This window comes from Haliotis rubra, unplaced genomic scaffold, assembly GCF_003918875.1.
Source record: "Haliotis rubra isolate DU_JTF1 unplaced genomic scaffold, ASM391887v1 Scf5, whole genome shotgun sequence".
Taxonomy (NCBI): domain Eukaryota; kingdom Metazoa; phylum Mollusca; class Gastropoda; order Lepetellida; family Haliotidae; genus Haliotis; species Haliotis rubra.
Window position 1 is genome coordinate 2,348,495 of NW_025767190.1, and position 25,886 is coordinate 2,374,380.

Consider the following 25,886-nt stretch of genomic DNA (forward strand, 5'->3'; position numbering starts at 1 on the left):
ATATATATATATATTTGAAACTTTATCCATAATTGTATTCATAAAAAGCATATATTCTCTGGTTCGAATAAAGTTTATGATAAAAATATATTTTTCTATGGCACAATATATTTGAGAACTTAATGTACCTTGACGATGTTTATCAAATTCCTTTATATTAGGATACAAAATGCGTTGTCTTTCCATTAGAATATCAAATGAATTCGCAAAACTATCCTACAAATTAAAAGTCTATCAAAACTTTGACAAGTGTGAGTTTGCAAAAAAACTGGTTACACTGTTAGTTTGCGCGGCATCCTTAATGCTTTTATTCGCGTAGAAAGACAGAATCCCAGTTAGTGCAACTCAAGTGAGGACATCACGTGAAGGCGTGGTTTACTTCCTGTTTCTTACTCGTGCAAAGGGGATTCGTGTAGACTGACCAGTCCGCGGATTCTCTATTTTCTTCATATATTGAGAGGTAAGCATAACTAAGCATTTCATGTACTTGTAGAGCAGATCGATCTCATTTGAAAAGAAATATTCTCATCATTCAAAGAGGTTTCAAGCTAGATCAAAGTGGTCACAATTTCGGACGGTGACTAGTCTCGATAAACTTCACAATGGCGGTGTTCCTCAGTCTTGGTCTCGATTCTGTAATTGAGACATCTACTCATTTAGATATTTGTATTCTTGTGTTGCCAGATCACTTTTAATTCTCAAATGTTATGACCAAAAAAGAAGCTAAATAAGTCAAAATGATCGTCCATTGCTTGGACTTCAACGTCGCTTGTGCCAGGTTAACACCTTACTCACTTCGCCCTTCCTGGTGTTGAGGAAGTTTCCTGACTGTCCTTATCTGCATGATCATGATGATAAGTTGCTTATAGATCTAAGACATATCGATTAGGGAGATGTAATATTTAAAAATCGTTAATAGGCACAATATTTTGGGGTTTGAAACGTATAAAAAAAGTTATCAACAATAATTGTCTGGCGTGGAGCTTTAAGCATTGTAGGCAATGATGGTCTTATTGAGATCTGGGTGTAAAAGGTGACAACACCATCAGGTTGTCGGGCTCAGTGATTCGGTTAATGCATGTCATTGTAGCCCTGTTGTATAGATCAGTGTTCAAATATTGGACAGTTTAGTCCAGACTTGATTGTTTACATAATTTACAAACTATCGCTATAAAGCTAGAATAATACTGAGCATTTATAATGTTATGCTCGAGCATCTTTGACCGTTGACAGTAGTGTAGATTTTAATTGTATGCAGCAAAGGCTCAATATGCATACTATTAGCAAGATCAATGATAGGTCTGATGATTTTGTTATTTCAGATTTCATAAACCATTGTTAAGAAAAAGCAACCATGTCTGAAAAACACAACTTTGGAATGGATCCTGTGACATGCCATGCCTTCAGCGGCGATCGCAAAGGTATACATTTTTATGTACTTGAAGTTGATGTGACAAATTCCATTCGATGATTTTATAAACATAATAAGCATGTTCATGTTGTTTTTTTTATGGTTGTACACAAAGAGAATGGTTGTACACAACTATGTTGTACTGTTCAGGGAACAGGTGCCCCAGCAACCCAAGGTTTTGTACCAGGATCCATAAATCTTTCAACTTTATACCAATGCACAAGAGAATCTCAATCTGGAAACTTCATAGTGTTGCACCACCATTAGCCAGTCATGCCACACCTTGATCATGTCACGTATGGAACCAGTGATCACACCCATTGATCACCTTATATCACACATTGATTCTGTCATGACACACATTCCAGCCATTTCACATACTGATCTATTCATTTCACAGATTGATCCAATCATGACACACATTCCAGCCATTTCACATACTGATCTATTCATTTCACAGATTGATCCACTCATGACACTCATTCCAGCCATTTCACATGAATTGATCCACTCATGACTCACATTGATCTACTCATCACACACATTGATCGACTCGTGACTCACATTGATCCACTCATCACACACATTTATCCATTCATCACACACATTGATCCACTCATAAAGTTCATTGATCCACTCATCACACACACACTGATCCACTCATGAAGTTCATTGATCCACTCATGACACACTGATCCACTCATGACTCACATTGATCTGCTCATGACTCATATTGAGCCTCTCAAGACACACCAGTCAGTTCACACATTGATCTATCCATGTGACATTGTTTCTCCAGGCCTGGTCTTGTCACAGAAAAGTCCTGAGGTGAAGATTTACAAGCAGGCTGGCACCAAGTGGCAGTTGGCCGATACACTGACCGAACATGGTCAGCGAGTCACCGGCATTGACTGGGCTCCCAACAGCAACCGCATCGTTACATGTGGAGCAGTGAGTACCATGTTTTTGTCCTCATTCCTGCAGAAAGGTTCAGGCTACCGTTCATTGGAGTAGTGCACTTTACCAGGCGCACTTTTTCAGATTTATTACCGCTGCAGAGGCTTGAATGCGCTTCCTAGGATTACTGACTTCGTTAATTAGTAGACGCTCAACCTTGGGACCATGAGCGCTATCACAGTTAATGAGTGCTCGTTTGACGGGTCATTAGCACAGAGGTGAGACGGAAGCGCAAATATGAAAACAAACCATTGTGCTTCTGCCTCACTGTGCCACGTCCTTCCCATTGATTTCTTTTCGCGACATTGTTTCTTGGACTGAACTGACGAGTTCCAGATGAGGCGTAATGTGTTTCATTTGGATATAATAGGATTACACTGCCCCAATGTAACTTGTAAGGTCTCACCCTAAATAAGGATCAGAAAGGGTCCCTAACCCTAAGGAATCTGAAGGGTTCCCAAACCTTACCCCACTTCCAACCCTAAGGATCGGAAAGGGTGCCATACCCTAACCCTATACCTTAACCCTAAGGATCGTAAAGGGATGTTTGACTCTAAAGATGTGTCAGCTCTCTAAGGATCAGAAATGGCACCTAACCCTCAACCCTGAGGATGGTTGACTGTCAGTGAAGGGAGACGGAGCAATTACCGCAATATATCGAGACAGCGCAGTAGCGCTATAGCACGATAATTGCCCCGCAGCGAGCCATGAGGGCTGCGCCCAGTAAAGTGCGCTTTAGCCCCATTCATAAATGTCATCATGGACTGGATGTTCATTAGAGCACAGGTGGCATAAAGGATTCTGAGGGGTTTTGGTTTGGCAGCACAATATCCACTCTTAGAGATTTCATGTAAAACTTCTCAGATATTTGACTACAAGGCTGTTTTCAGCAATGATATATATAATTGCTGCTTATAACTGTATAAGACTATTTATTCCACTACAACTTTCATCTTTAAACTTGTTAGTGCTTGGGGAAAAAAGATACCTGTCGTAATTTGTTTTTTCAAGCAGGTATACAATATGTTTGTAAATATGATCATGTCATTAACTTCATAGTACTGAACATTTTAAGGTGTGGTTGTTATTGAGATTTTCATAGACTTTGAAAAATACTCATAGTACATGTTTTGGGGAGTCATTTGACTTGTTTGAAAATCTTCTGGGTGCCGTTGTACAAAACAACCTTAGCGATAAGGTGACCTTAAGTCTATGTTAAGGTATGGGAGTTACGGTCACCTTAGCTCAAAGATCACTTTGTACAACGGCACCCTGGGAGTATTTTACACAATGTTTTCACAAAATACAGAGGAATTTGGCATCATGTAAAACTTCGTATGCAAACATGGCATTTATCTCTGCTCCAGGATCGTAATGCTTATGTGTGGAGCTTGGAGAGTAACGGGAAATGGAAGCCGATGCTGGTGATTCTGAGGATCAACCGGGCTGCCACTTGTGTCAAGTGGTCACCACAAGGTGAGTAGGGGGGAACTTTCACATGGTATTTTGACACTCAAGTTTAGTAATTCTATGTAACATATGTAATTCTACCTTATTAATAGACTCTCATAATGATCCTGAATCAAAGATCTAAACACTCATGCAGGTCAGCAATTCTTTGGCAAGTGTAGGTTGTAGGGTTCTTCAGTTATAACGATATTCCCTGCACTCTGTTGTACAATATTTTACAATCTTTGAAATATGGTTCTTTTGTGCTGTATATCTTGCATGTGAGTTCACCCACCAAGTGTCAGGACTGATGGCTTGGAAGTTTGGTGTAGGTAGTAATGTGCATATTGTTGTACTACAGGCATGTGGTCATTGTCTTATACGTATATTAGAACATTTTTCGACTAATTCATGATGATCCTTCAGTCTTCTGTAGCTGTGTCACCTTTCATCTGCCGATCGTAGGGTCTGTATACATCCTTTATTGATACAACTGATATACAGTGGAAGTGGTGGTGAACTCTCTGCTATATGACCTTCCTCCCCAGAGAACAAGTTTGCCGTGGGTAGCGGTGCTCGTCTCATCTCTGTGTCGTACTACGAGGAGGACAACAACTGGTGGGTCAGCAAGCACATCAAGAAGCCAATCAGGTCCACTGTCACATGGTAGGTGGATATAGATGACCAATCAAATGCTTTGGAATTATTTGATTTCCTTATCTATATTTATCCAAATGATTACTGGTAAACTTGATGACCAGTGTAATTACTTGTTTGACAAATTATAATTCAAGACATACCCGAAGTGAGGAAGAATTTAATTTTTGTTGTTGTTAGAATTCTATGAAATCAGTTACTGTATTATTTTAATGTGCTTGTTGCAGTTTCTTGTCCATATGGTCTGACAGATATGTAGGATCTTTTGTCAAAACTACATGTGTGATGGACTTATCATGATGTGTATGATTGACTTGTCTGTCAGGCATGTATGATTGAATTATCTGATAGACATGTATGATTGACTTGTCTGTCAATCATGTTTGATTGAAATGTCTGATAGACATGTATGATTGATTTGTCTGACAGACATGTATGATTGATTTGTATGTCAATCATGTATGATTGACTTGTCTGATAGACATGTATGATTGACCTGTCGGACACAAATGTATGATTGACCTGTCTGACAGAAATGTATGATTGACCTGTCTGACAGACATGTATGATTGACCTGTCTGATAGACATGTATGATTGACCTGTCTGACAGACATGTATGATTGATTTGTATGTCAATCATGTATGATTGACTTGTCTGATAGACATGTATGATTGACCTGTCTGATAGACTTGTATGATTGACCTGTCTGACACAAATGTATGATTGACCTGTCTGACACAAATGTATGATTGACTGTCTGACACAAATGTATGATTGACCTGTCTGACAGACATGTATGATTGACCTGTCTGATAGACATGTATTGATCTGTCTGACAGACATGTATGATTGACCTGTCTGACAGAAATGTATGTTTGACTTGTCTGACAGACATGTATGATTGACTTGTCTGATAGACCTGTCTGATAGACATGTATGATTGACTATCTGTTTGACTTCCTCAGCTTGGACTGGCATGCCAACAATGTGCTGATCGCTGCCGGCTCCTCCGACTTCAAAGCCAGGTAACACATTTACTTTTATCTAACCATGGTAACCGCAGTTCAAGTATTAATGAGTTATCTGTGTTGTTAAACGTGTGATGGATTTTACAAGCTGCAGGATGTGCATGCCAAGACATAAGGCTTGAGGTGACGTGGCCATTTAGAGCACACCAGTAAAAGTGATGTGATGGGATAATCTGTGTATTGCATGAGATTACAAGATGGGAACTGGCCCAGCAGATCAGGAGATCATCAACATGCACCAGTGAACTATGAATAATCATAGGTAGGTTTAGATCTTAACCCAAAGACTCTTTCCTTCAGTATTGCTCTGATGGACACAAGGCTGTGTGCCATGATCATGATAATAGGTAGTCAGTACTTGTAAGTAATGTATGGCATCTACAAATGTCTAAAGACTTGTTCCACAAGTGATCATAAAGGCAGTGTATAAAATAGTTTTGAAATGTGACCTGTCCAAGGACTGGCTGTCCACAAAAGTGACCAGTCCTGAGCAAACACAGCCAGTCCCAAAAACTGAAACAATACAAAATCAGCAAATGTTGAAAGGAAAACGAGAAAGAACATGATTGCTAAGACGAAGTTCAAACCAGTTCAGTTAAGTTTATTTGTTTCAAATATTTCCCCCCGACCAAAGGACGGCCTTACATATTTAATAGACCGTCCTTCACAAAAATAGAACGTCAAGGACGGTGGGACGGGCTCTGATATCTCTCTTAGCATAGACTTTCAATAGTCATATTGCTACAATCTCTTTAAATCCAGTTTAATGGGTTGACTTTTGGATTTTAACGTCTATATTTTTTCAGTGCAACATTTCAGAGACTAGTATCTCTGTCATGTTTGTCTGGGTACTTGATCCCTAACTTTTCATTCATTATCGTAATAAGTTACATGTGCAGAGATTAACAACTGCTTTAATCTTACAAGAGTGTTGACCTTACCTAACAACTGCTTTAATCTTACAAGAGAGTACACTTTACCTGTCAAGTATTGCTCTGATGGACACAAGGCTGTGTGCCATGATCATGATAATAGGTAGTCAGTACTTGTAAGTAATGTATGGCATCTACAAATGTCTAAAGACTTGTTCCACAAGTGATCATAAAGGCAGTGTATAAAATAGTTTTGAAATGTGACCTGTCCAAGGACTGGCTGTCCACAAAAGTGACCAGTCCTGAGCAAACACAGCCAGTCCCAAAAACTGAAACAATACAAAATCAGCAAATGTTGAAAGGAAAACGAGAAAGAACATGATTGCTAAGACGAAGTTCAAACCAGTTCAGTTAAGTTTATTTGTTTCAAATATTTCCCCCCGACCAAAGGACGGCCTTACATATTTAATAGACCGTCCTTCACAAAAATAGAACGTCCAAGGACGGTGGGACGGGCTCTGATATCTCTCTTAGCATAGACTTTCAATAGTCATATTGCTACAATCTCTTTAAATCCAGTTTAATGGGTTGACTTTTGGATTTTAACGTCTATATTTTTTCAGTGCAACATTTCAGAGACTAGTATCTCTGTCATGTTTGTCTGGGTACTTGATCCCTAACTTTTCATTCATTATCGTAATAAGTTACATGTGCAGAGATTAACAACTGCTTTAATCTTACAAGAGTGTTGACCTTACCTAACAACTGCTTTAATCTTACAAGAGAGTACACTTTACCTGTCAACTCCTTTAATCTTACAAGAGTGTGCACTTTACCTGACAACTGCTTTAATATTACAAGAGTGTACACTTTACCTGACAACTGCTTTCCAGGGTGTTCTCTGGCTACATCAAGGAGGTGGACAAGAAGCCAGGCCCGTGCTCCTGGGGGACGAAGATGCCCTGGGGGACCAACTTGGCCGAGTTCTCTAATGGAGGAGGTAAAACTCTTTACAACATGCATGCCTCTGTGTGTCAACGCATGTGTTTGGTGATCGGTGATATGACTGAGGTCTAGGTTACAAATATAGAATATCATTACTACAACATGAAACATACTCAGAATAAAAATATGTCTGATACTCACAGCACTGGACAAAAAATCCAAAATATGCTACGTGTTCCTGTTATATAGTGATACATCTCTGTTTACTGATTTTTTAGAATATGGTTAAAATCACAATGCCCCTTGAACATTGTTAAAATTGAAGTACGACATTAACTCTTACAAATACAAAGTATCACAGTGTCCGCATTGAAAGTCAGTTAATATACAGCATACAAATCAAGATCCAGGACAGACAGTTGTAGTACAAGTAGAATGCAGATATACGGCAATAGGCTTCAAACCTGTCCTACCTGCTTTACTTCAGCAAGTCTGACAATGTTTGAATTTCTCACACCTGTTGGAAAAGGGTAGTAGGGTAGCCTAGTGGTTCAAGTGTTCCCTTGTTACATGAGACCTGGTTTGATTCCCCACATGGGCACAGTGTGTGATATTGCTGTTACATTGCTGAAAGCAGTGTGTACAAACATCCTCTACTCACTAGCTGTACGCCCTATGAGGATTCCAGGATAGAATCAGACAATTTGTGCTGGTCACTGGATTGGACTTAGTGAGGCAGGTGGTCAGTGACTTAGTCATCATGTCCTAACTACTGAGCAGTGCTCATTATATCAGTCAGTGGTTTTGACTGAATTATTTACAAGTTGCTGTCACATAGTTGGAATACTAGATAAAATATTTCTTGTGAGGATGTGGTAGTGGAGAGACCATCCTAAGACCAATTTCACCCCTCCCCCTTACACTCCCCTTACCCCTCTCTAATAAATAGGACCGTCTCCCTGCTGTAGTGGTTAGAGCGTCCGCCCGGAGAGCGGAAGGTCACGGGTTCGATCCCTGACCGCGTCATACCAAAAGACGTTAAAATATGGTACTTGTTGGTCCCTGCCTGGCGCTCGGCATTAATGGGTTCAACAAGGACTGGTCGGCTCGGAGTCAGTATAATGTGTCTGAGTGGGGTATTCATGCTTCGCTAGCACTATAAAACCAGCTTCAGTCTGGGCTAGTACAAGCAGCCGCACATACACATACACACGCATGCACGTCGTCATATGAGCGAAATATTCTCAAGCACGACGTTAAACCCAATTTCACCTCACCTCACCTCTAATAAATAACCAGTTCCGAATAAAATGCTACTTCTTGTTATACATTCAAAGCAATAAGGATGGTTGAGTTTAGAGTTGACAAGAATATTAAGGGTCATTGTTGCTGGCAAAGAGAGACAATGACTTCTCTGTGTGTCTATATCAATGGGTGTTATCATATGAAGACAAATATTAATTGGATGCATGTGATTTTGATGTGTTTTTTTGTTTTGGTTTGTTAACTTTTTTCCACACTTAATTTTATTTTTGGGATATTCATTGCAGAGACTGGTAGTAAGTTGGGCTATTTTATATTACAATCACTTTCAATATATTTGCATATTGCTCGCTCCTTTCTATTGACCTAGCCAAGAACTGATTGATAAACCGCATATACTCGTACTACAGGGAATGATAGTCACATTGACACTCTCAGTATAATGTTGATAGGACACCATTCCTGCTGCTTCTGTCTGTGAAATCACACCTCAGTATTACATAAATAAAAAAGTGTACAATGCTGACCTCTCTGCATAAACATTTACTGGTGCACTTTCCTAATTCAAACACTGCATGAGCTAACAGCATGTATTCACACAAATTAATTGTCTGTTTAAGATGATCCATGTTGGGGTCATTTCCTTCAGTGAGAACAAATACTGCCAAGCATCTCCCTGCTCTTAACTGCTTCCTGTTTATGTGCAGAGTTATCTCCCTTGGGCACACCAGAAACCAATGATCATGAAATCTCTAGTTTCCCAGATTATGTTTCTAGCTTTGCCAGGAACCTATCAGTGCTTATTTGTTTCACCAAAGTGGTAAATGTCTGAGGCCTGCATCACTTGGGGCTTTCCTCATTCACCATGCTGGGCAGTGGGGTAGTCTAGTGGTTAAAGCGTTGGCTCATCACGCTGAAGACCCAGGTTCGAATCCCCACATGGGTACAATGAGTGAAGCCCATTTCTGGTGTCCCCCCGCAGTGATATTGCTGGAATATTGCTAAAAGCGGCGTAAAACCAAACTCAGTCAGTCAGTCAGTCAGTCATTCACCATGCTGACTCGCCGTGATATAACTGGAATCCTGTTCTATACTGTGTTAGCCCAACTCACCCACTCGTGTTCAACAACAAAGAGAATTATCAGTATACATTGTCAGTTGTTATTTCCTCAGCTTTTATTGCTACTCTCACACCTGAAAAGATTTTGTCACTGCTTCTGATTTTTTTAACTTGAGTTTTATATTTCTTGATATGATGTCAGAAAATGAGAGATAGTTTGAGAACGACCTTTTATGTTTTACGATTTTCAAATGTTACACCATTGTAACAGAGACATGGTGAAAGTAAGACACATATAGTAGATGTTTTTGTTTCCAAAGATTTTCCAAATAAAGACAGTAAGATGCAACATGTTATATTTGGGATTACACTTTCTCAGTACACATTCAAGGGAAGTATGAAGTGTTGTTTGAGACTAGTCAACATTGTATAATAACCATATCAGGCTTACCATGGGTTGTTATGGAGATGTTATCACCCTTGTGTTGTGTGTGCTGTTACTATGGTAACCCTGTGCCTGTGTCTGACAGGTGGCTGGGTGCACTCTGTCTCCTTCTCCCCAAGTGGTGATCGCCTCGCTTGGGTCGGACATGACTCCAGCATCTCTGTCGTGGATTCTAACAAAGGATCGGAGTGAGTATGATGACTAGACAACAAGTTAGTACACTAGACTGTTAGACTGGGTCCACAAAGAGTTATTAAGGCTATGATTATTGTAACATTCTTCACTATAGAAGAACAATACAACTTACAGCTATTGTAGTGATGAGACAGCTTTGTGGAATGAACCAATGTAATCTTGTTGTCATACATGTGTTGTAATACATGGCACAGTAAAGTGGATGTTCAGGATGTCTTAAATTTTGACATTGATGTTGATAAAATTTACAACCCTAGATTTGATTTTAATCCCATAAACATATTGGCTTTGAATGTGTTTTACCCTATGTATGGTACAGTGAAGTTGATGTTGATGCTGATGTTGATGTTACCTGATGTGTATTCCAGACTGGTGTGTATCAAGGAGAACTTCCTTCCCTTCATGAGCATCACCTGGGTGACAGAGAACAGCATTGTGTGCGCAGTAAGTATTTGTCTTCTAGTGCAGCCGGTTGGTGTTACGAGGGGGGTTGCTGGGATACTGCATGGAATAGGGGAAACACGGCAACTACTCATCTGGGATAAATATTTGTTCCATCATCAAGTTAAGCAACTAATTTGATCTTTGATAGATCCATGGCTTCAGTTTAACAAGTTATTTGATCTGTGAATAAACTGATCGATCCATGGTTTTGAGTTGACAACTACAAACACTGCTTTTCAGGTTTTGTTTTTCCACTTTTCATTTTCACTAAATTCCATTAAAAAGGGTTTAATAGATCATGCCGATTAGACATGCTCCTCATCAATGGCATGTACATGTTGTTTCATGTTGTTACATAGGAGTACGACTGCAACCCGATGCTGTTCACCTACACTGACAGCGGCAAACTGAATGCTGTCAGCAAGTTGGACATCCCTCAGGAGAAGGAGTCCGGCCAAATTAGGTAGCTACACGGGTCACGAAGTTCCTACATGGAACCACTAGGGTTGTGGTCTGGAGTTGGTCATGCTTGTCAGATGGGGCAACTGTACTGGTCAGACTCGATGACTTGTTTGATGGTGTGCATTGTATCCAGACAGTGTGGACACCTTACTATACAATCACTGGTTTGTCTGATCCAGACCTCATTGTTTACTGGTTGCCATAGCTGGAATATTGCTTAGTGCAGTGTTAAACAACAAACTGGATATATTGAAACTTTAATAAATGTACTGGGTAACTTCTAACATCCTCCCTTCTGAGGTCAACTCTAAATGTAATAATACCTTGAGAATGATTGTTTTATAGATCTTATCTACCTCTCCTATGAAAAGAGAATCAGAGTTTCAGACTTGATCTCTATACCTGTTATCAATACGGGAGTTATAACACTCCATGCATACATCAGATGATTCTCAGGATGATATAACTTATAGACTGTATTCCAGTCCTGGATATCTGATTTTTTATCTCAACATCTTTAGACCAGCATTGTCTATGTGTGCCAATAGGTCTGAGGTAATGATTGTTTTTCCACCACATAGTAATGAAGTTGCACCTTCAGTCATTTTTTTGTCTGAATAACTTTGTTACAGTTACTGATGTAATGAATATGGAAAATTAGGTAATAGTATAAATAGCTGAAGCAGTTGTCCTATAGCACTTGTATGACAAAGTATGCAACATGTCAGCTGTTCTCACAGTGTGGAGGTTCCTGAGCCTTGTGAGACGGAGGCAGGATCTGATCAGGAGGAGGAAGATGAGACTCCTGTGTCAATCATCAAGTAGGCCATCTTGCATGGCGTATGTCGTCTGCTACTGACAGCCATGTTGAATGCATCATATGTACAGTAATGTTGACCAGTTGTGCCGGTCACTTTGTTCGTAGATATTACTAATTAGATAGCCTCAAACTAACTTTGCTTTGAAAAAAGTTCAAGAATTAACTTTGTCTGCTGTCTGCTACTGGTGGCCATGTTGAATGGCATCATATGTCCACGAATGTTGACCAGTTGTGCTGGTCACTTTGTCCATAGATGTTACTAATTAGATAGCTGCAGACTAACTTACATCCAACAACTTACAAAAGGAGATCAAGGATTATTAAAGCACAAGATCTAATTAATGCAAAAGATTTATGAATCTTTGTTTCATGACGGTCTGGACCATTGCATGTATTGCACTTAACCTGTGAGAGGTTCTGACCTTTGAGATGCATGAGTTCCAGCACGAGGATAATTCTAGGACAATCTAAGGCCCCTGTTACTGGAGCCAGTGTGTATATATCCATGCATGATGAAAGAACAGTTGATCAATGGCCCCAGAATCACAGGACAGTTCAGGTTAACATTCATACACTCAAGGTGTATAACTGGTATAGATTGATAAACTTGGCATGAATTACCCTTTTATTGTGTATGAGAAGGAAGGAGTTATTGATGTCTTAGTTTGGATGTTTAGTAGCAGTACAAGACAGACGTCAGCATGTCTAGATAACCAGACTTTACTAATCTTAAAAGAAATTGTGGTACTGCCAGTTACGGAGGAGCTGAAAACAGACAGATGGCTGGACACAATGACTGATGGCTGGACACAATGACTGATGGCTGGACACAATAACTGATAGATTGACTCATTGACTGATGGATGGACACAATGACTGATGGATGGACACAGTGACTGATGGATGGACACTGATGGATGGATGGACACAATGACTGATGGATGGACACAGTATCTGATGGATGGACACAATGACTGATGGATGGACACAGTGACTGATGGATGGACACATTGACTGATGGATGGACACAATGACTGATGGATGGACACAATGACTGATGGATGGACACAATGACTGATGGATGGACACAGTGACTGACTGATGGATGGATGGATGCAGTGACTGATGGATGGACACAATGACTGATGGATGGACAGACTGATGACTGATGATGGATGGACACAGTGGACACAGTGACTGACTGATGATGGATGGACACAGTGACACAGTTACTGATGGATGGACACAATGACTGATGGATGGACACAGTGACTGATGGATGGACACAGTGACTGATGGATGGACACAGTGACTGATGGATGGACACAATGACTGATGGATGGACACAGTGACTGATGGATGGACACAATGACTGATAGATGGACACAATGACTGATGGATGGATGCAGTGACTGATGGATGGACACAGTGACTAATGGATGGACACAGTGAGTGATGAACACTCATTGATGGACACAGATAACACCATCAGCCAAACGATGTGGCATGTTTTCTGCTGTATCACCATATTATTTGATACAATATTAATAAGGGCTGCTGTCATACTTTCATGGCAAGTAGAGGCATGCATACTGGTCCGTTCAGTATATAACATGACCAATGAAACAACCCAGACAACAAATGTACATCTCTGCCAATCTTGTTAACGTATCAATACAGCTGAAATGGAGCGGATGCTAAATAGAATACACTGTGTTAAGAAGGGCTGTAATGATGCATCAAACTATCGATGGATTGCAATTGTTGAGTCTCCGATAGCAATTAATCGATGGTAGAAAGGAAAAACTTTCGATGCATCGATAGTATATGTAACTATCGATAGTTTAGTTATTGACTTCCATTGATACAGGAAGTACCAGATTTGTTCACATTGATTTAGAGTTATCCCCTCCTGCAGACTTGCAGCTTCATTGAGGTTATGTTATAACTGTTTACTTGATCCGGAAATTCAAGTTCTTGTCACTTTTAGAAGAGACTGAAACCACTTCAGCTTGTTTTTATTTCATGTAAACTATACATTCATTTGGGAAAATGTCTTCAAATGAGACAATTCATGGAGAAAAAAACTATTGCAATATTTGGTCGCAATAGACTATCACTATCGCAATGGTATGTTGCAATAGAGTGTCGCTATCGCAATAGTTGTCTCCCTCTCAGTAGTCACCCCTGGTGTTACATCAGTGGTATAACAGTAGTACAGTTACGAAACTTAACTGTGTGATGTGTATCGCTTGCAACACTGTTCCACCCTTTTGTGTAATAGTGCCCAAATTGTAAATAGCACTTATTAGGATTGTGTTCCAAGCCCATTGTTCTTTGTTTCAGTGCTATGAACCGCTTCAAGAATTTAGAGAAGAAGGCTACAACTGACGACTTCTCTAGCGACTTGAAGACTCAGCACCAGAACACCATCACGTAAGTTAGTCACACTTGCTGCTGGGTACCAGAACACCATCACGTAAGTTAGTCACACTCGCTGCTGGGTACCAGAACACCATCACGTAAGTTAGTCACACTCGCTGATGGGTACCAGAACACCATCATGTAAGTTAGTCACACTCGCTGCTGGGTACCAGAACACCATCATGTAAGTTAGTCACACTCGCCGCTGGGTACCAGAATGATGTACACAATCCTAGTATCTAGAATACAAGAAATTAAACATAACTTCATACATCTGGTTCATCTTCTTCCATTTGTTTTCATTACAAGGATTATGTGTAGTAGTCCCAGCGTAAGCTCCTTATGAGTTTTCTCTGTAGTCTGATATATTATATGCACTGAACAGACTGACGCAGACCCAGTTCTTGATAAGCTCAGTCCTTTACATGTACATATTTCATGGTTTTATTCAAGAGGCTGTTATTTACTATGAAAACATATACATCAGTACATTAGATTTTCATTGCCTGAATGGCATTTTCTCAAATCCAATTTGTTGTGGTCTTACATGTAGATGCCTCCTCTGTTGTAGCACATGTGAATGTATTCACTACGACTGTATAAGGAGCCGTATTCCCTGTTGTAGCACATGTGAATGTATTCACTGCTACTGCATAAGAAGCCGTATTCCCTGTTGTAGCACATGTGAATGTATTCACTGCTACTGTATAAGGAGCCGTATTCCCTGTTGTAGCACATGTGAATGTCTTCACTGCTACTGTATAAAGCCATATTCCCTGTTGTAGCACATGTGAATGTCTTCGCTGCTGCTGGAGAAGGAGCCGTATTCCCTGTTGTAGCACATGTGAATGTATTCACTGCTACTGCATAAGGAGACGTATTCCCTGTTGTAGCACATGTGAATGTATTCACTGCTACTGTATAAAGCCGTATTCCCTGTTGTAGCACATGTGAATGTATTCAGTGCTACTGTATAAAGCCATATTCCCTGTTGTAGCACATGTGAATGTATTCATTGCTGCTGGAGAAGGAGCCATATTCCCTGTTGTAGCGCATGTGAATGTATTCACTGCTATTGTATAAGGAGTCTTAGTCCCTGTTGTAGCACATGTGAATGTATTCACTGCTACTGGATAAGGAGCCGTATTCCTTGTTGTAGCACATGTGAATGTATTCACTGCTACTGTATAAAGCCGTATTCCCTGTTGTAGCACATGTGAATGTATTCAGTGCTACTGTATAAGGAGTCTTATTCCCTGTTGTAGCACATGTGAATACATTCACTGCTACAGGATAAGGAGTTGTATTCCCTGTTGTAGCACATGTGAATGTATTCACTGCTACTGGATAAGGAGCCGTATTCCCTGTTGTAGTAAGTGTATATGTATTACTTATTGTATGTGGAGCCTCATTTTCTGTCCCCACAGCCAAGTGAGCATCTTTGCTGGGACCAAGTCCGACTGTACCAAGATCTCCACATCAGGTGTGGACGGCAACATCATCATCTGGGACTTGAAGGTATGCCATGTTATTACAGAGTGGCATCAGCCAGCTCTAGAAGTCCACAAACAAACCAGTGATACTAGAAAATGTTTTGTTGTATTTTATGACAGTGGGAGGCACTTGTGTATCTGTATTTGTAACCTTAACCTCTGACCTCTAACAACTGATAGGTACATGATCATTGTCAAGGACTTTATTTATCTAAAGTATTATTATAATGGATGTCGAACAGGAAAACTTTTCCAAACCTGCAGAGGTTTTCAATTCTTTGAAGAGAGTCGTCCTTGGGGTACATATTATGCATTTTCCGGCTGTAAAATGTCCTGTGACAGTTGTATCAATGTTTTTTGAATAAAAAGATTGTACAATAAATAAACTCTTTTATTTATTATACGGACCCTACCTCACGGAGTTACCTCCCTTAGCGCATGCGCACCAACTGGGTAGGCTCCTAGACCCGTATCATCATTCCTTCTGCTGAATTCTTATCAGTGAACAGAATTGGCGGGAGGGGGAGGCCCCTACCCAAGGATCGACTCTCTTCAAGAATTGAAAACCTCTGCAGGTTTGGAAAATTCTTTTCAGAGAGATCGTCCTTGGGGTACATATTATGCATAAACACAGACTCCCAAAGACCGGAGGCCAGGGAGGAGGGAATTCTGTCCAAGCACACACAAAATATAGCGATCATGATCATGGAAAAAATTGAACAGACGCCATAACACTCACCTGTCACTGACCCAGTTTCGCTTCGCGAGAGGCATTATGGGAGGGGAACTGACAGGGAGGATTTGTGCTCAAAGACGACCTCTAGCATAATGAGACATTGCACGAGTGCGAATGTCAGTGAAATCCGACCCACTAAGTGGCTTCTTCGCGGAGAGCACCGTGGGGGAAAACAAAAATACCACTCACTAACGATATCGTGAACTCCTTAGAGAATCGAAAGGGGTACAGGTTCTCTGAGTGCTCGTGAGCAGACATGTCAATAATGGAATCATTGTACAGTAGCGCCAACACAAACCAATAAACCAAGACTCACTTGGTCAGGGTGGCAGGACACTGTCCACTGGAGAGAACGGTGCGACCAAAGCTCGCATGCGATTGCGTGAATGTGTATCGAGCTGATAATGGCGATAAAAGTGCTTGGCCGCTCCAAATAGCGCAGAGCAGATCTCTTCAATGGGGAGTGCCGCTGCAAAGCTTTTGATGCTACTGCCCTGACCGAAAGTGAGCCTTCAACCCCTCAGGGGAGGCTTGCCCTTAGCCTGATAAGCGGCACAAATACAGAAACAAGCCAGCGAGACAAAGTTTGCTTGCTCGCTGGCAGACCAGCCTTCCCGCCACCGTAACAACAGAACAGCTGGGTACCCGTACGATCCCCTGCGTTCGCTTTGATATAGACTTTGAGCGCCTTACGGACATCCAACGGGTGAGTGCTCGTGAGGAGTGGTCCCCGATGTGGAAGGCTGGGTAAGAGTAGGAAGTTCGATAGGAGCTGTCACATGGAAAGCGTGATCGACCTTCGGTCGGTAAGTATCTGGGAGGCGAATGCTGACACGATCCGTGTGAAACACAGTCAGCGCCGGGTCGGACGACATAGCATGTATATCGCCGACTCTTCGACCAGATGTTACCGCCACCAGAAACACAGCTTTCCAGGTCAACAACTGAATGGAAATAGCCGATAGGTGTGAGAAAGTGGGACCGACAGCCAATCGAGCACGATCGACAAATCCCAAGGTGGACTGGTTCGCCTGAGAGCAGGTCGAATCCGTTCAGCCCAGCTAGAAAGCGCCAGACGCGAGAGGGTGCTGCCCCAGAAGAGCACCATCGACAGGGGTGTGAAAAGTGGAAATAGCGGTGGAGTAGCCACGAATGGTCGGCCGCCAGGCCTTCTTCCAAACGAGCTTGCAAAAACTCCAATACTCGGACTAAATCCGCCCAAAAGGGATCTGCAATGCCCTATCTGAACACCAGCGCGCATAGCGGGACCACCTATCCTCATACTGAACGCTTGTCGAATCCGCCCGAAGCCAGAATTGTGTCTGCAACTGCTGCAGGAATTCGCGTGCCTCGAGGTTAGACCTGACAGAGGCCAAGCCACCCACTGAATCCGTGGATTTGGGTGGGGCGCTCCGTTCTGAGTGAGAATGTCCGGTCGCAAAGGTAATAGAACAGGAGGCTGAGCCAGAAACCTGAGAATTACCGAAACCAGCTCTGTGACGGCCAAAGCGTGCCAGTAGCACAAGTAGCCGAGCTGGCTGGGTGGACAGCTGTGAAAGGACACGGGAATGAGTGGTAGCGGCGGGCACGCCCAGAGCACTTTGCCCGTCCAATCCAGCAGGAAGGCGCCGCAGCCAACGCCTCTGGTCCGGTATCCGAGAGCAGAACATCGGGTGTCTGATGCGCCCCGCCGACGCAAACAGATCCACCTCGAACGCACCCGCACAACTGGGAGATTACTGTGAATATCTGCCTGTCGAGCATCCACTGTCGCGGGCCAGGATCCGGCGAGAGCGATCTGCTCGCGACGCTCTCCAGCCCCGGAGATAAACAGGGAGTACCTGACAATCGTATTGGTCGCTCCAGAGGAGAAAGTCCCACGCTTCCGGAGGAGCGCTGGGGACACCGTGCCTCCCTGCTTCAGGATGTACGACATGGCCGCCTGGTTGTCTAACTGAAGACGGACTACCTGGCCACGGACATGCTCTCTGAAGCGCTCGAATACCAACCGCACAGCTCTCAGCTCCAACACGTTGATGTGAAGGTGAGCCGGCTTCGACCAGAGTCCGGAAGCCGACAGACTGCCCAGAACGCCCCAGCCCGTGAGGGACGCATCTGTCTGAACTGTGAGAGCTGGCGTCGGATTTCCAAGGGGAACCCCTGGTGAGATTCCCGACATTTGTCCACCACTGAAGGTGAGGTGTCAACCACTGGGGACTGTGAGACTGCGCTCCAGATCCTCGCGGTGAGTCCACAGCCCAGCCAAAGCTTGCTGTATGGGACGATCCTCAACCGCGCCCGCCACACTACAGAGATCGTCGCCGCCATATGGCCCAGTAGACGGAGCCAAGTCCGTGCTGGTGCCTGGGGCTGGGAGAGGAATGAAGATACCATCTCCCGAACTCTGGTGACCCGGTCGGGCGACAAGGAAACGAGATCCTTGTTCGCTTTGGAATCGGCTCAAGAAAAACCAAGTCCTGGGTGGGTACCAGGTCGGATTTCTTGAGGTTGATGATCCACCCCAGTCGAAGTTAGAATGTCTATCACTGTGTGAGTAGCATCTTGACTTCGCTGGCTGTGTTAGTGCTCCGAGCAACCAGTCGCCTAGGTAAGGGTAACAACGCCTTCCTTTGCGGCGAGCTAGGGTAGCTGGGACTAACATGAGCTTGGTGAACACCCTTGGGGCAGTCGATATGCGAAGGGGGAGCACCCTGAATTGGTAATACATCCCGTCGTAAGAGAACCGGAGGTACTGCTTGAACGAGGGATGTATGGGTACATGCAGAATCGCGATCCTTTAGGTCGATTGACGTGAGCCAATCGCCGGGCTGAACAGATGAGATCACCGGCGCAGTGTCTCCATCTTGAAGGATGGTACTTCGAGCATCGCGATTCAACCCCTTGAGGTTGAGAATCGGACGGAACCCGCCGTCTTTCTTCGGGGCGAGGAAGTACGTGGAGTAAAATCCCGCCTGTTCCTCTCTCCGGTGGAATGCGCCGATTGCGGACTTGTCCAGCAGAGCCTGAACTTCGTCGCGCAATATGTCCGCCCTGGCTTGGCATGACGGCACCGAGTGCGTCGTATGCCCGGTGAAGTCGGGCGGACCTCGCCTCCACAGTGGGAGATGGCCTATGCTGACCGTGGCCAGCACCCAAGCATTGTTGGTAGCCTTCTCCCATTCCGCAGGAATAGAGAGAGCGCCTCCCACTGATATGGGGTAGGAGCTGCGTCGTCGGACCCTAGTAGCGGAGCTGACTGGGTGTGACACACGGCTTGAGCGGCAGCCTGTTGGGTTAACGGAGATCGGGGCAGACCTCCCGCCTGCTGAAAAGGCTGGGAGCTAGTCGAGGACTGCTCCTTGCCCCTACCCTTGGCGGACCTACTCCTCCGCCTACCCTACCAGCGGCGGGCCAGCCGGCAGACTTCGGTGTAGGCTGCACCCCGGCGGAGGAAGGTGGCACGGAGCTGGGGCCGAGACACCCGCGGGTGCTCCAACAAGGCCTTAGAATCCTTGAAGGAGGTAGCTGCAGCGGCAGCCTCCGTATGACCTGCTGTGCCCGGGAAAGAGGGTCGGCTCCCAGACGGAAAGGGAGAGCCAGCAAGGTCTGCTGTGTTGCTGCCGAGTACCTAGACGTCGACAGCCACAGCCTGCGCATCCCCATGACTGCGCACATCACCGTCGACGCAGCAGACCGCAAAGAGTCGCTCGCGAGGTGAGCCTGAACTTCCGACAGCTGACGGAGTAGCACGACATCGCGGCGACATCGCCGCCAGCATGCCCCTCCGCCTCCAGGGCCGACCTCTGTGTATCGAGGAGAGGTAGGCCTCATGGACCACCACCGCACCTGCTGCATCGCGTTCGGTAGACCTCCTCGTAGGTCGGTACGCGTGCGCAGGGATACCAGCGAGGGCAAAGGTGGAGTGAGGCGCCTTGCCGAGCAGCCGGAGCTGCTCGGAGGAAGCCGAGCCTCCCCAGGGCGGCGGAAGTGAAAACACACTCGTCCACGATCGGTAACGGCGAACAGGGAATCCTCCCCAAGCTGGTAGCGCCGCCGCGAAGTTCAGGTAAGTCAAACCTGACTCGGGAATCAGACAAGAGGGGATCGACCACGTCCGCGACCAACGATGGCAGAATGCGGAGCTGCGTCTGTGAGGGTTGCCTAGGGGCAAACGCCTCACCAGGCAAGCGGAACTCAGTCGAGTCCACGCAACCAGCAGGCACCGCGGCCTGGGGTAGGCCCTCGGCAATTCTCTGCCGGACCTCCCGCAAGGCCGAAGCAAAACGGAAGCTGCCGTCATGCTCCTCGACCTCCCCGAGCTCCATTGCCTCGGCGTCCGAGCCCGAGTCAGAGGCTGGGTCTCCTCCGTAAGAGGACCCTAACCCCGACCCGGTGGACTGCCTAGCGCTGGGCACCACAGGAAGGGAGGAACAGACCGACTGCTCCACGTCAGCGCCAGCCGGCGTGCGTGGACCCCGGTCCCGAGACGCAGGAGGCAGGCCAGGCAGAACTGGTGCCTCCGCTCTCATGGGGCGGGTGTGCGCAGGGACCGGAATACCAGGAATACTCAACGGCCCAAGCGCAAGCTCCGAGAGGGGGACTGGGAGCACCTCCCTCTCCGGAGCAGCCGAGGCGTCCGGACCCGAAGCCAGAGGCAACGGATCGACAGACGCCTCAAGGCTGAGGGATCTAGCCGAGGCCGGCGATCCCACCCCCGGACTCTCCGCCCCCCGTCCGGAGTGGGCGAGGAACTCCTGGCGGAGACCTCCAACCGACTCCCGAACGAAGGACTTCATTGAGTCCATCTGCTTCTGAAACATCGACTCCATTAGAGACATGTCAAAACCACTCGAAGTGGTAGGAGAGGGGGAAGGGCCACGGGATTTTTTTCCTTTTTTGGACGCCCGTTTAGATTTTGACGGGGGAACCTGCGTCAGGTCCCCTCCCGCCTCACGCATCTCGCGGTAAAACAGGGTGTCGGCCGCCCGCCTCTTCTGTGCCCGGGGGGAAAAGGCCAGACAAATTGAACATGTATCAGCCACATGGCCCGTCTTCTCCAGACAGGCCACGCATTGGGAGTGACTGTCAGCCCGGGGAATACTTCCCCCACAGACCGAACAACAGGTAAAAGCCTGAAACAAACACGTAAACATGTTAGTTAACTTGTGGCCAGAAGCAGAGAAACACGTAGAAAACATTGAAAAATACGTAAAAGTAACCACGGAAAGTAATAGTTGGTTTTAAAACGCAATATTACGACCACGCGGCACGCTAAAACTTCCCGCCATGGCAGAGCAAACTTGCGTAAACCACGGGAAAGTTTGCGTATTTTGATAGTACTTATACAAAGTCACAATTATGAAACAACCACTGTAAGGTTTTTACTGTTTTAGACAAATAAAAACCAAACATACAGGTGGTGTCTCAGACATCTTAAAATACAGCGCCGTACGGCTCATGAAAGGTAATCACAACGAACGTCTGTTCAGGGCCGTGACAGCAGAAGGAATGATGATACGGGTCTAGGAGCCTACCCAGTTGGTGCGCATGCGCTAAGGGAGGTAACTCCGTGAGGTAGGGTCCGTATAATAAATAAAAGAGTTTATTTATTGTACAATCTTTTTATTCAAAAAACATTGATACAACTGTCACAGGACATTTTACAGCCGGAAAATGCATAATATGTACCCCAAGGACGATCTCTCTGAAAAAGAAGTCCAAATAGTATTCATCTGCAAAGACTGCAAGTAAAACATTCCTGTATGTGTCATGATGACCCATGAAGATCCGGGTTGGAATTGGTCTTCAGTAACTCATGCTTGTTGTAAGAGGCGACTAACGGTTTCGGGTTGTCAGGCTCTCTGACTTGGTTGGCACGTGTCATCGTATCCCAATTGCGTAGATCAATGCCTGTGCTGTTTATCATTGGATTGTCTGGTTCAGACACGATTATTTACAGACCACCGCCATATAACTGGAATATTGTTGAGTGCAGCGTTAAACTACAAACTAATCAGCCATGATGCTGTGGTAATAACCCTTGTCAGAGAGCCACCAATGAGATTCTAATGGGCATGAAATCATATCACCATACCTGTAGATAATGGTGGCCGTGGAGTGTCCTGATGGATATGGCACTTTGTTATCACACTGAAGACTGGAGTATAATTCTCCAGATGGACTTGTGATCATGCCATCACCCAGTGTTTTTAGAGTCAACAATCATGGAATAATGTTGTGTGTCTTGGAACAACATTCTTTGATTCACATAGGGAAATTGAATATATTTTTGTTGAGTTTGGAAAATTAGGTGTGAACATGGAAACTGTGACATTCGGATTGTTCTGTGCTTTGTTAATGTGTATAGGGAATAAATACCTTACACTGTACTTCCCTTACAGTCTCTGGAAGCGTGGGATTGCGGGACTGAAGATTGCCTAGGCTGCTGTTGTCCATCTGTACACTCCAGACAGAAGCACCTCTCTTCAAGACGCTCTCAACTACATATTGCTTCACTCACTTTCTCTACTTATTACTATATTAACTAAAGACTCTCTGAATAACAACAATACCATGCACTATGTATCATATACACACTGGAGAATACAATATGTTCTAATATGGAAGGTATTTCCCCAGATACACCATGACCAAAATTACTGACAGTGTACTTGTGGTCAGCTGAAACACTTTTTGTACGACTTGATCTCACTCAAGTAAATATCATCAAAGTGTCACCACTGAACATTGTTTCAATCATCATGCTGGATACACCATATCCCTTGTATATCAAATGTAGTGTGTCGTTAAGTTCATCTGAACTGCTGCAGCATCAGTAAACGTACATTTTAATACTCGTAAAGGAAGGAAGCTGTACAATGTTATGGCCATGTATTGTTACTGTCTACAAAATAATCTGTTTACCGTCAGGAATAAATGTTTCTTTGATAGACCTAGATCTGTTGTTCTTGAGATAGAAATATGTAGATGACCTACCTCTGGGAGACCTTCTGATGCCTAACCTTACCTTCATCACTTGGATATTTGGGGAAATGAAAAATCTCACATTGTACATGCTTCTCCATAACAGTCATCACACACACACACACTAGCCATACATTATGAACTGTCCCTTAGTGTGACAAGGGGCGGTGGGGTAGCCGAGTGGTTAAAGCGTTGGCTCATCACGCCGAAGACCCGGGTTCAAATCCCCACATGGGTACAATGTGTGAAGCCCATTTCTGGTGTCCCCTGCCGTGATATTGCTGGAATATTGCTAAAAGCGGCGTAAAACCAAACACAGTCTGTCAGTCAGTTAGTGTGACAATGTGACGCACTGCCATAAACTGAAATAATGTTTCAAGCAATGTTGTACCTCTTAAACACTTACCCCGAGGGTGTTCAGTGTTATTTTGTTTTTGTTTAACGCTGCACTCGGCAATATGATAATAGTTTGTAATGCGTCATCAATCCTGACTGCGAGGACGATGACATGCAATCAGTGACCGTTAAGTAAACTTATGGCCACCAGATCCATTTTGTCACATCTCAGACAATTTGAGATTTCTGGGATTTATATTCTTACTCTGAAGCCCCACAGATGGAGTATACACGGATGTTCCCAACCACTGGCAGCCATCATGTGACCCTCATACACGGTGATGACAATAACTAACATTCACAACTAAATCCACATGTGTTGCTGCAGCAGTGCTCTCTCTGTTTCATTTGGTCTGTAACAAACTGAGTTTAGACAGATGAACCAGTGGGTGATATCAGAATGATGACATGCGATCAACCAAACCACTGAGTCTGACAACAAGATTCACAATGGTCACCTCTTCTAACCAGCAGTGGAGTGGTGGGGCCTGTTCTAATCCAGCTCCCTAATGGGGCCACTCACTTCATTGCTGGTTGTTTAAGACTAATATATCCCAGGTTAGGTGAGACTATCAGATGGGAACTGTAATGGGGCTGATCACATCTTAAATCAAGCACAAATAACATCTATATAAAAAAAAATACTTCACATGCAATTTATTTCTTCCGTATATTTGGCTGATACAGTTTAACATGTGTAAACATAACTTCCCCCAAAATACTGTACAATTCATCTGTATGTGCAAAGTTCGATAATATCCTAAACATCTTGACATAGATGTTTGATATACACCAGTCAGGAGTTAACAGTAATAAAGATTCTGACACAACATCTTGACATAGATGTTTGATATACTCCCAGTCAGGGATTAACAGTAATAAAGATACTGACACAACATCTTGACATAGATGTTTGATATACACCAGTCAGGGATTAACAGTACTTGTGTATATAAAAAAATGTCGGCAGATAAATGAAATATAGCTTTTCTGAGTCAAGTATCGGGGGAAACATATATATTCGGCTTATAGACGGTCATATACGGTACTGTAAATAGTACCAGAGGAAATAAAAAATACATAGGTACTCTCACATCTGGGATAATGTAAATACACTGTGATGTACCTGATGAAATAAATACATTGTGACATGAATCTGTAAAATATAGATATGCTGAGACATGTAAATAAACATTGTTTCATGTCAATTTCCAACTCAAAACAAAAAGTTAACCAAAAATCTGTATGTAAAGAAGTTGGAATGAAACCAACAAACAACAAACAAATGTTATTCACTTTTTACCATTCTTTGAAAATTACTGTATAGGAATCACAATGGCAGTACAAAATTGAGTGGTTGTACACAATCAAGGACAGTACAAATACAATGGCAATATATAAAAGGTGAGACTGTGCTGGTTGACATATAACAATGGCACTAGGTGTGGGTGACTGTCATATACCTCAGACCTCTGTGTGACAGGTGTGAGTGACTGTCATAAACCTCAGACACCTGTGTGACAGGTGTGAGTGACCGTCATATACCTCAAACCTCTGTGTGACAGATGTCAGTGACTGTCATATACTCATATACCTCAGACACCTGTGTGACAGGTGTGAGTGACTGTCATATACCACAGACACCTGTGTGACAGATGTCAGTGACTGTCATAAACCTTAAGACACCTGTGTGACAGGTGTGAGTGACTGTCATATACTCATATACCTCAGACACCTGTGTGACAGGTGTGAGTGACTGTCATATACCTCAGACACCTGTGTCACAGGTCTGACTCATACCTCAGAGGTATGTGTGACAGGTGTGAGTGACTGTCATACACCT

General features: G+C 43.9%; 1 protein-coding gene across 4 annotated transcripts; it reads left to right on the top strand.

Moving 5' to 3' along the window:
- Nucleotides 1-343: 343 nt before the first annotated feature.
- On the top strand, nucleotides 344-23,613 carry LOC124291697 (actin-related protein 2/3 complex subunit 1A-B-like). 4 transcript variants are annotated; one of them, XM_046728751.1, is made up of 15 exons: nucleotides 344-460; nucleotides 1,323-1,421; nucleotides 2,211-2,362; nucleotides 3,736-3,844; nucleotides 4,366-4,483; nucleotides 5,442-5,501; nucleotides 7,270-7,376; nucleotides 8,872-8,880; nucleotides 10,175-10,277; nucleotides 10,653-10,728; nucleotides 11,088-11,191; nucleotides 11,931-12,011; nucleotides 14,357-14,446; nucleotides 15,862-15,952; nucleotides 23,065-23,613. In XM_046728751.1, the coding sequence occupies exons 2-15, from the start codon at nucleotides 1,355-1,357 to the stop codon at nucleotides 23,209-23,211; spliced, it is 1,314 nt and encodes a 437-aa protein (XP_046584707.1). In that variant the 5' UTR covers nucleotides 344-460; nucleotides 1,323-1,354; the 3' UTR covers nucleotides 23,212-23,613. The 4 variants fall into 4 exon arrangements, with proteins under 4 accessions (XP_046584707.1, XP_046584709.1, XP_046584708.1 ...); XM_046728753.1 differs by lacking the exon at nucleotides 11,931-12,011; XM_046728752.1 differs by lacking the exon at nucleotides 8,872-8,880.
- Nucleotides 23,614-25,886: the final 2,273 nt, after the last annotated feature.